This window comes from Rana temporaria, chromosome 1 (assembly GCF_905171775.1).
Source record: "Rana temporaria chromosome 1, aRanTem1.1, whole genome shotgun sequence".
In the NCBI taxonomy this organism is placed as follows: domain Eukaryota; kingdom Metazoa; phylum Chordata; class Amphibia; order Anura; family Ranidae; genus Rana; species Rana temporaria.
In genome coordinates, this window is record NC_053489.1 from 531,502,485 (window position 1) to 531,512,666 (window position 10,182).

At 45.4% G+C, this 10,182-nt stretch overlaps 1 protein-coding gene across 2 annotated transcripts in view; it reads right to left on the bottom strand.

The window, feature by feature from the left end:
* CTSO (cathepsin O) overlaps positions 1-8,253 on the bottom strand; it is a 53,280-nt gene extending 45,027 nt beyond the window's left edge. For both annotated transcript variants that reach the window (XM_040332213.1, XM_040332205.1), the window contains exon 1: positions 7,914-8,253. In XM_040332213.1, coding sequence (XP_040188147.1) covers positions 7,914-8,114 — 201 coding nt within the window. In that variant the 5' untranslated portion in view covers positions 8,115-8,253. The remainder of the gene's footprint in view (positions 1-7,913) is intronic.
* Positions 8,254-10,182: the final 1,929 nt, after the last annotated feature.

The following is a 10,182-nucleotide window of genomic DNA, read 5'->3' on the forward strand; positions in this document are numbered from 1 at the left end:
GAGTTGAGAGCCACTGGTCTAAAGGATCTCATAATATATATATAACTGAAATCAAGAACACTGTTGCTGAAGTTAACAGTTTATCAAAATATGCATAACTTTGATTTAGGGAAGTTAAATATCCCACTGCCTACTAATATATCACAGAGGCTATGGAGGGTTTCTCAATGCCTTACTTTTTATTAAAGCGGAGATCCGCCTAAAAAATATATATTAAAAGCCAGCAGCTACAAATACTGCAGCTGCTGACTTTTAATTTATGGACACTTACCTGTCCAGGGTGCCCACGATGTCGGCAGCCGAAGCCGATCAATCGCTCGGCTCTCAGCTGCCAAAAAGTGTAGCTGCTGACTTTTAATAAACAGACACTTACCTGCTCCACTGTCCACTTTTGGGTGGAACTCCGCTTTAAGATAATTGCTGTTATTTCACAATTATATGGTGTGACTGTAAATACTGTAATGGTACAATAATTGGATCATCAATGGAATAATATAGTTATTTACTCCCCTGAATCACAGATTCGCAATGTAATGTTACTCACAAACTTCAGCAGGAACACTCTATTGTTAGCTTCTCTCCGGGCTCTCCCAATCAGCTCCTCTCGAGCCCCCAGGCTCTCTCCAAAGCCTAGCATGTGTGTATTTGTCCTTCCCCTCTTTTTATAGGTTTACTTTGCAGGACTTCTATGACCATCAAATTGTGCCTAGTATCTTGCTCTAGGGAGCACCAGGCAGAATGATGTGGCAGTGCATTGGTCACACAGTGTTGTGCCAATGGAGGCAATGGGTACTATTATCTCTCTTGTCTAGGTGAGACTGATATAGCCTGTACAACCTGCAGACTCCTGGGATATTTATATAGGATTATCAAGACAATTTATGCCGGTTCTTATAATGCACCAAAAATGTAAGTAGTGTTTACATATATTGTATAGGTATTCATATAGCACCCACAATTCAAGCAATGTTTTTTTTATAAAAATATATACGATATATATATATTTTTTTTTAATTACTCCCAATGTGAGGGCATGTGACCTGGTACTGTTCAGGGGGGGGGGGGGTGCTCTCTCGTCCCCCACTCTTTTCCTGTGGCCTGCCAGGTTGCGTGCTCGGATAAGGGTCTGGTATGGATTTTTTGGGGAACCCCACGCCATTTTTTTTATTTGGCGCAGGGTTCCCCTTAATATCCATGCCAGACCTGAAGGGCCTGGTAATTAAATTTGGGGGGACCCCCAAGGATTTTTTTTTTTTTTTTTGGTCCGGGGGTTCCACTTAATATTCATACCAGACCCACAGGGAACATGTGATACTTTACAGACATACTATAGACACCCCTCAGGTACGAAATTTAAAGGAAAATTTCACTTTTATTGTTTCACTTTAAGCATTATTAAAATCACTGCTTCCGAAAAATCTGTTTTTAAAACTTTTTTTGCATTGATACATGTCCCCTGGGGCAGGACCCGGGTCCCTAAACACTTTTTATGACAAAAATTGGCACTTTATATTTCTCCCATAGACTTTTAAAGGCTTTGGAATTTGCCGCGAACACCCCAAATTGTTCGCTATTTGGCAAAACGGGCAAACAGCCAATGTTCGAGTCGAACTCATTTTCGACCCGAACATAAAGCTCATCCCTAGTCATGACCTACAGTCTGTAAGGACGCAAGACAGAAGCAAAATTATGTTTGGAATCGTGGAAGGAGGACAGTAAGGTACGTGTTTGTAGATTTTATGAAAAGCTTTGATATTTTTGCAAAATAAGTACATGAATGTTATATTGGTATATAGGGGAGCTGGAATAAAAAAAAAAAAAAAAAAAAAAAAAAAAGTGAACTTATCCTTTAAATGTCTATAGTCTGGGCACAGGTGCACTTTGATTGCAAACTATATATATATATATATATATATATATATATATATATATACACACATACACACACACATACATACACACACACACACACACACACACACACACTATAGTCAGTCAAGGCAAAGAACAGATCATGGTATTCTACTGCCATCTTGTGGATATATTAAGACATGCCAACAAATATGTAAATAATGAAAACCTTAACTAAAAGTGTTCTCCGAGGAGCAAAAAAAAAAATCTAACCCATATAATCTTTCTGTATAAATGGAGTGGTAAAAAATAAAAAAAAGGTTTAATTATTTCAAGCCAAAAAAATAAATGGTATTAATAGCTTTGTTTGCTGCTACAGACTTACTTTGTCTGTGGCTTCATGTCTAAATACATACCAGAGATGCATTTGCAACTCAGTGGACTGTTACCAATGTCATAGAAGGCTGTTGTGGGAGTTTTAGATCTGCACTAGGGCCAGTTTACTCAGAAGACAATTAACCAACCAGCAAAGTATGGAAGAAAACAGTACTGCACAGGAAAAACATGCAAACTCCATGCAGACAAGTGAGTGGCTGTTTATTAAATGTCAGCAACTACAGTAGCGGTTGACGTTTAATATTTACACAGGAAACTGGAGCTCCTCTTTAAGGTTTATTTTTTGCCATCCATTCCACGGGGGAGATTTCCCTCCACTTCCTGTCCTATAGCCAAAACAGGAATATCCTCTCACTTCCTGTTTGGCTATAGCGCAGGAAGTGAAGGAAAATCTCCCCAATGTAAAAATCTGACAGGGGTTATTACCCTCCCTTACGCTGAAATGAAAAAAAAAAAGTTTTACCCATCGTACTACTTTAAAGTAGTACTTTCCCTTTTGGGTGTAGCTCCATTTTAAAGGTGTCATAACCTTACGCTACCAAAATGAAATTGGTTCTTTTTGCCTTTAGTTCTACTTTAGGTGGATGCAGAATCTGTCCCCTGCCGACTCTAACACCGAGCGATCTAACACCGCAGATCGCTCGGTTCTCTGGGCTCCCAGGGCATAGATCTGGAAACTGTCAGTCAGCAGCTCTCTGCAATGACAACCCCCCCCCCTCACACTCCCAGGAGCGCTGGGCTGTAGAGGGGGGATCTCGATTTCATTGTTGTGATCTTGCCCGAGCCTGGACCGGCTCTGTGACGTCAGCCGTGGCTTGCTGCCTGCTGAAAATGGGTCACATGAGTGCAGATTGAACTTTGGCTGTACTTTTCCTTTAAAGGGGTTGTAAAGGTTTGTTTTTTTATTTTCTAAATAGGTTTCTTTAACCACTTCCATACCAGGTACTTACGCAGCTTCCCGCCCAAGCCAATTTTCAGCTTTCAGCACTGTCGCACTTTGAATGGCAATTGCGCGGTCATGCTACACTGTACCCAAACAAAATTGGCGTCCTTTTTTCCCCACAAATAGAGCTTTCTTTTGGTGGTATTCGATCACCTCTGCGATTTTTTTTTTTGCGCAACAACTAAAAAAAGGCTGAAAATTTGGAAAAAAAATTACGTTTTTATTTTTTTCTGTTAATTTTTTTGTAAATAAGTTTTCTCTTTCAATTACGGGCACTGATATGGCGGCACTAATGGGCACCGATGAGATGGCACTGATGGACATCGATGAGGTAGTACTGACGGGCACAGATGAGGTGGCACTGATTGGCGGCGCTGGTATGCGACACTGATGGGCACACATAGGCGGCACTGATGGGCACACATAGGCGGCACTGATGGGCACACATAGGCGGCACTGATGGGCACACATAGGCGGCACTGATGGGCACACATAGGCGGCACTGATGGGCACTCATGGGCGGCACTGGGCACTCATAGGCGGCACAGATGGGCACTCATGGGCGGCACTGATGGATACTTATGGGTGGCACAGATGGGCACTGATAGGTGGGCACTGGGCATGGATGGGCACTGTGGGGTGGCACTGGGGTGGCACTGATGGACACTGGGGTGGCGCTGATGGACACTGGGGTGGCGCTGATGGACACTGGGGTGGCAGCACTGATTTTTGCCAGGTTGCCAGTCAGTGCCCATCGGCGGCTCTTCCTGTTTACATCGTGATCAGCCGTGGTTGGACACGGCTGATCACGTGGTAAAGAGTCTCCGCCGGAGGCTCTTTACCGAGATCGGAGATGCAGGGTGTCAGACTGACACCCCGCATCACCGATCGGCGCGATGCGCGCCCCCACGGGCGCGCGCGGCATGAAATCCTGCAGGACGTTCTAGAACGTCCTGTCAGGATTTCATAACCACTTCCCGGACGTAAATCGGCCATAGGCCGGGCGGGAAGTGGTTAAGCTAGTGCATTGTTGGTTCACCAACCTTTTCATTCGATTTCCCTTTTAAATGTTTTTTTTCTTTGTCTGAATTTCTCACTTCCTGTTTCTCCTCAGTAAGCTTGCCCCCATCATCCAAGCCATTCTGTCTGGGGGTTAGTCAGCCAGAACAGCTTACTGAGGAAGAACAGGAAGTGAGAAATTCAAACAAAGAAAACAAAGAAAAAAAACATTTAGACGGGAAATTGAAGGAAAAGGTGAGTGAACCAACAATGTATCAGCTTAAAGGAACCAATTTAGAAAATAAAAAACAAACCTTTACAAACCCTTTAATTTCAATGACTGCTTGCTTGTTCCAGGTTAGTAACTCCCCAAACAGCGACCCAGGGATGAACATAGGAGGCCCAGAGTTTACAACTCATGTAAGCAATGGTACCTTCTCATTTCTACCCTGGCAGGTTCTCTTTATGTATCAGGAAAGTTTATAATTCAAGAAGTGTTCAGATACATGCTGACTTTACATTTGACCATTGTAGGAATAAAAAAAAAAAATGTTCCCCAAAGTTTTCAATTGCTTTCCAGTTTAAGGAGCAAATAATTTGAAACGTTATGGAAAATGACTTTCAATTTGCACTGGTATGACGGGGTTCTATTCACCACAATGACGGCAGCAAGCCTCATAAAGCTTTCCTTACTTTAGGTCCACATTCTGTCCACCTCGGGACATTTTTTGGCTATGTAGTACACATTTGACACCTTTTAGGGGGAGGGGGGTGCAGATACCTTTCTAAAGACAGGTATTTGCACCTACTTGCGGCCACACAGTCTGCGGGTAGACTGCGGGCAGGACGTCAGATTCCCCCCCCCCCCCCCCACCGTTGTGTTCTGGGAAACGCAGCTCCCAGAACACAGCGAGAACCAGTCAGCACGGCGCAGCGTGACTCGCGCTTGCGCAGTAGGGAACCGGTCAGTGAAGCAGGAGCGCTTCACTTCCTGGTACCCTCACCGAGGATGGCGGTGGGGGCAGCAGAGTGACGAGTGATCGCTCGTCCTTTGCTGCGGACGGCGCTGGACTCCAGGACAGGTAAGTGTGCTCATATTAAAAGTCAGCAGCTGCAGTATTTGTAGCCGCTGGCTTTTAATATTTTTTTTTTCGGCGGACATCCGCTTTAAGTCTAAAATTATTTTTGTGTGTGCAAAAAACACCTGAAAGTGTAAAACCAGCTTTGGCAGTGAAAGGGTTAATGATGTTTTAACCCCGCCCCCCCCCCCCCAATACCAGCATACTTAATTTTACCCCAAAAATGGGACAAAAACTGAAATCACTTTTCCAAAATTTGGTCATGGGGCGTTTATTAACATTTGTATTTGTTATGTAAGCAGACATCTCAAGACTCTCGTGAAGTTCGGGAGTCTCTCGCATTTCTGCGGCAGCTCCCGCACACCCGCAAGCGCCTCACGATCTCCCGGGAATGCTCGGTGCAGCGGGGAACAGTTGTGAACACTGATCTCCTTTGTATAGATTTTAAGCTGACAGACGCTTCTGCTTCTGCAGAGAGCTTTCCCAGCTGTTTCCTGTGTGCTCCTCCCCCAGCCCCCTCTGTGTCCTTCTCCACCCACCCTCGTTCCCCGCATCCGGCTCCCCTCCTCTCCTCTCCCGCCGGCTGCGGGGGGAACTGTCTGGAATCGGACACAGTGAGCGAAATCACTTCTGTGATAACTGAGAAGAGTAAACAGTGTTTACTCTGCTCAGTTTATGAATGAATAGGAGCCTCTGTCTCCTGACTAAGTATGAGCTCCGGCGTGTTCGCACACTCCACGTGCAGAGCCCGCCAGGAAGTCGTCACTGCACTGCGCTAATCACAGGCAGGGAGACATTACCCGATCTCTGCAGCCACGCATTGGGACAATGTCTCCCTGCCTGTGATTAGCGCAGTGCCGTGCCAACTTCCTGGCGGGCTCTGCACGTGGAGTGTGCGAACACGCCGAAGCTCATCCCTACTCCTGACTAAGGATGAGCTCCGGCGTGTTCATGTGCAGAGCCCGCCAGGAAGTCGGCACTGCACTAATCGCAGGCAGTAAGGATGAGCTCTGGCGTGTTCGCATAGAACATGTGCAGAGCCCGCCAGGAAGTGTGCACCGCGCTGCGCTAATAACAGCCAGGGAGACATTTCATGATCCCTGCAGCCGAGCATCGGGACAATGTCTCCCTGCCTGTGATTAGCGCCGTGCCGACTTCCTGGCGGGCTCTGCGTGTGGAGTGTGCGAACACGCCAAAGCTCATCCCTACTCCTGACTAAGGATGAGCTCCGGCGTGTTCATGTGCAGAGCCCGCCAGGAAGTCGGCACTGCACTAATCGCAGGCAGTAAGGATGAGCTCTGGCGTGTTCGCATAGAACATGTGCAGAGCCCGCCAGGAAGTGTGCACGGCGCTGCGCTAATAACAGCCAGGGAGACATTTCACGATCCCTGCAGCCGAGCATTGGGACAATGTCTCCCTGGCTGTGATTAGCAAGGATGAGCTCCGGCGTGTTCGCATAGAACACGTGCAGAGCCCGCCAGGAAGTGAGCACAGCGCTGTGCTAATCACAGCCAGGGAGACATTGTCCCGATGCTCGGCTGCAGGGATCGTGAAATGTCTCCCTGGCTGTTATTAGCGCAGCGCCGTGCATACATCCTGGCGGGCTCTGCACGTGTTCTATGCGAACACGCCAGAGCTCATCCTTAGTGATTAGCACAGCGCCATGCTCACTTCCTGGCGGGCTCTGCACGTGTTCTATTTGAACACGCCGGAGCTCATCCTTAGCAGGCAGGGAGACATTTCCCGATGCTCGGCTGCAGAGATCGGGAAACGTCTCCCTGCCTATGATTAGCACAGCACAGTGCCGACTTCTTGGCAGGCTCTGCACGTGAAGTGTGCGAACACACCAGAGCTCATCCTTACTGCTGAGAAAGGGACTGGGGAATCTGTGTCCTCAGTTCCTTTGTCTGTCTTAAAGGGGAGATGTCAGGGGTCTGTTTAGACCCCTGACTTCTCAGCTAAGCCTCCCTAAAAAATATGAAAAAACATATTGTAAAAAAATTAAAATTAAATAAAAAAAGTGTAATTAAAAAAATAAAAATCTGACACCACTCTCCCCTGCCTTACCAAAACTGTCCACTGCCCCTAAACCCCTCCCCCCAAAAAGCATTGTGAACAAAAAATGTAAAACAAATAAAAAAATTGTAAAAAAAAAAAAATCTATTATTAATTTGTTTTTAAAAACAACTGACACCGTCCACTGCCACATATCACCCCCACCCCCTTCCACAGAAGCACTGTGAAAAATATTGAAAAGGTGATTTAAAAAATAGTTTGCCGCAGGGAGGGGGTGGTTAGGGGGCATGAAGCGCCACCTCCCTGAAATGAGGTTTTGCAGGATGGGATTTCTGTGTAAGGAAAACTGTTTTTAAAAATAGTTTTTCTTTATATAGTTAAAAAAATTAAATAATTATAATCTTAATTTGGGTACAGTGTTGCATGATGTAGGAATAGTTAAAATGACAGTCTGGTAATGAAGTGGTTAAACAGACAAACAAGTCTTCTCTTCCTCTCCAGCTGACACTCTGCTGCCCCCTGCTGGACACTCCGCCTCTGTACATTATAGGTGAACTCTCATTCACACCAATGAAGTCCCGCACACCTCCCCCATAATAATAATATCCCCCAGAGAGCACCAGGCATACCAGGAACACTCCGTATCGTTCCTCCACAGGACTCCCAGGGGCCGGGTACTTGCTGCTGAATGTCTCCAGGAAGGTGGCGAGGGTGTCATTCTCCGCACACGGCTGTGTACTGGGCTGCCCTGTGTGGTTGTGGTGACATTGTGGTCTATGGCAGAGCACAAGCTGGAAGAGGCACAGCAGAATACACAGGACACCCAGCATAGCTGCCCAATCACCTTCTCCAATACATAGAGGAAGTGACTGACACCCCACTCTGCTCTGTGACTGGAAACACCACGGGAACAGCTTCCCCGTACTGACCCGTGTCTATACACAGCAGCGCCATCTTGCTGGAGACCAGCAAATGACAGACAACTTACTCCACCTTGTCTACATTGGACTGTATTATATCCAGATGCAGGAGAAAGAAGCAGCAGTTCACCTGCTTTCTATAATGAACACAGCAAGTACAGAAGCTGATATGAAGGAGATCTATGGTCATAGCATACACATTAATTTTATAACATCAGCATTTTAATAGCAAGGCGAACATTAATTATTTAGCCACTTCAGCCCCAGAAGTGGCCAGGCCATTTTTTGTGACAGGGCACTGCGTCGCTTTAACTGTCGTGCGACATTTCACACAAACAAAATTGACGTCCCTTTTCCCCACACATAGAGCTTTCTTTTGGTGGTATTTGATCACCTCTGCAGTTTTTATTTTTTGCGCTATAAACAAAAAAAAAAAGCGAAAATTTTGAAAAATAAAATAAATATTAATACATATCCAAAAAAAAATATATATATATATATATAATATATATAAAAAATGATTCATCAGTTTATCAGTTTATGCCAATATGTATTTTTCTACATATTTTTGTTAAAAAAAACATAATAAACATATGTTGATTGGGTTGCGCAAAAGTTATAGCTACGACCAAGCATCGAAAGATGTGAAACATGTCAGCCACCCTTTTCCTTTTGTCCACCTCTTCTTTTTGACTGCACTGTTTTTGGTTGTTTAGTGTTTTGGAAAAAAAAATTTGCTGAATAAAGACATTGGGCCAGATTCACAAAAGAGATACGACGGCATCTCCTGATACGCCGTCATATCTCTGTTTTAGGGTCGTTCTAAATATGCGACTGATTCATAGAATCAGTTACGCATAGATAGCCCTAAGATCCGACAGGTGTAATTGAATTACACCGTCGGATCTTAGGATGCAATACTTCGGCCGCCGCTGGGGGGAGTTTGCGTCGTAAACCAGCGTCGGGTATGCAAATTAGTAGTTACGGCGATCCACAACGGTTTTTCGCGTTCGTTACGTCGTTGCTACTCTAGTTTCCCATCGCAAAGTTAGTCGTCGTTTTACCTGCCCTAACTTTACACAGCCCATGTTAAAGTAAGGCCGTCGTTCCCGCGTCGAATAAAAAAAAAAAAAAATTCTTGCGTAAGACGTCCGGGAATACGAAAGTACGCTACGCACGTCGCCGTTCGAAAAAATTACGTCACTTCGCGCAAAGCACGGCGGGAATTTAAAAACGGAGCATGCGCAGTAGGTCTGGCGCGGGAGCGCGCCTAATTTAAATGGCACACGCCCCTTTGAATTACGCGGGCTTACGCCGGCGGAAGTTTTCACGCAAGTGCTTGGTGAATCAGGCACTTGCGATGAAAACTTGCGGCGGTGTAACGTATATACGATACGTTAAGCCGCCGCGATTCTACGTGAATCTGGCCCATTGTTTCAAGGAGTGCGGCAGTCCAGGAATTTTCTCTATCTAATGCAAAAGTTATAGCGTTTAAAAAATAGGAGAAAGATTTGGGGACTTTTTTTTTATTGTTTTTTACTGGCAATGGTGGCAATCTGTGACCAGTGACACCAATACAGTGATCAGTGCTATAAAAGATACTTATAGCGCCGCACTGGCCCCAAAGGGCATGGTTCAGCCACTTAAAAAACCTCAGCATCCAGCCTCAACTGACACTGACGGACCGGCCAGATCTCCTATCACAGGGTCCAGTTAACCATCCGAACCACAGAGTCCTGAAGCTTTCGGCTTGGTTACTGAAAGGGTAATGCCGCGTACAGACGGTCGTTTTTTGTGATGAAAAAAACGACGTTTTAAATCATGAAATAAAACGACGTTTTTGAAACATCATTTTCAAAAACGACGTTGCCTACACACCATCGTTTTTTCACAATGCTCTAGCAAAGCGAGGTTACGTTTCACCACTTTTTTCCATTGAAGCTCGCTTCATAACTAGCTTCTGGGCATGCGCGGGTTT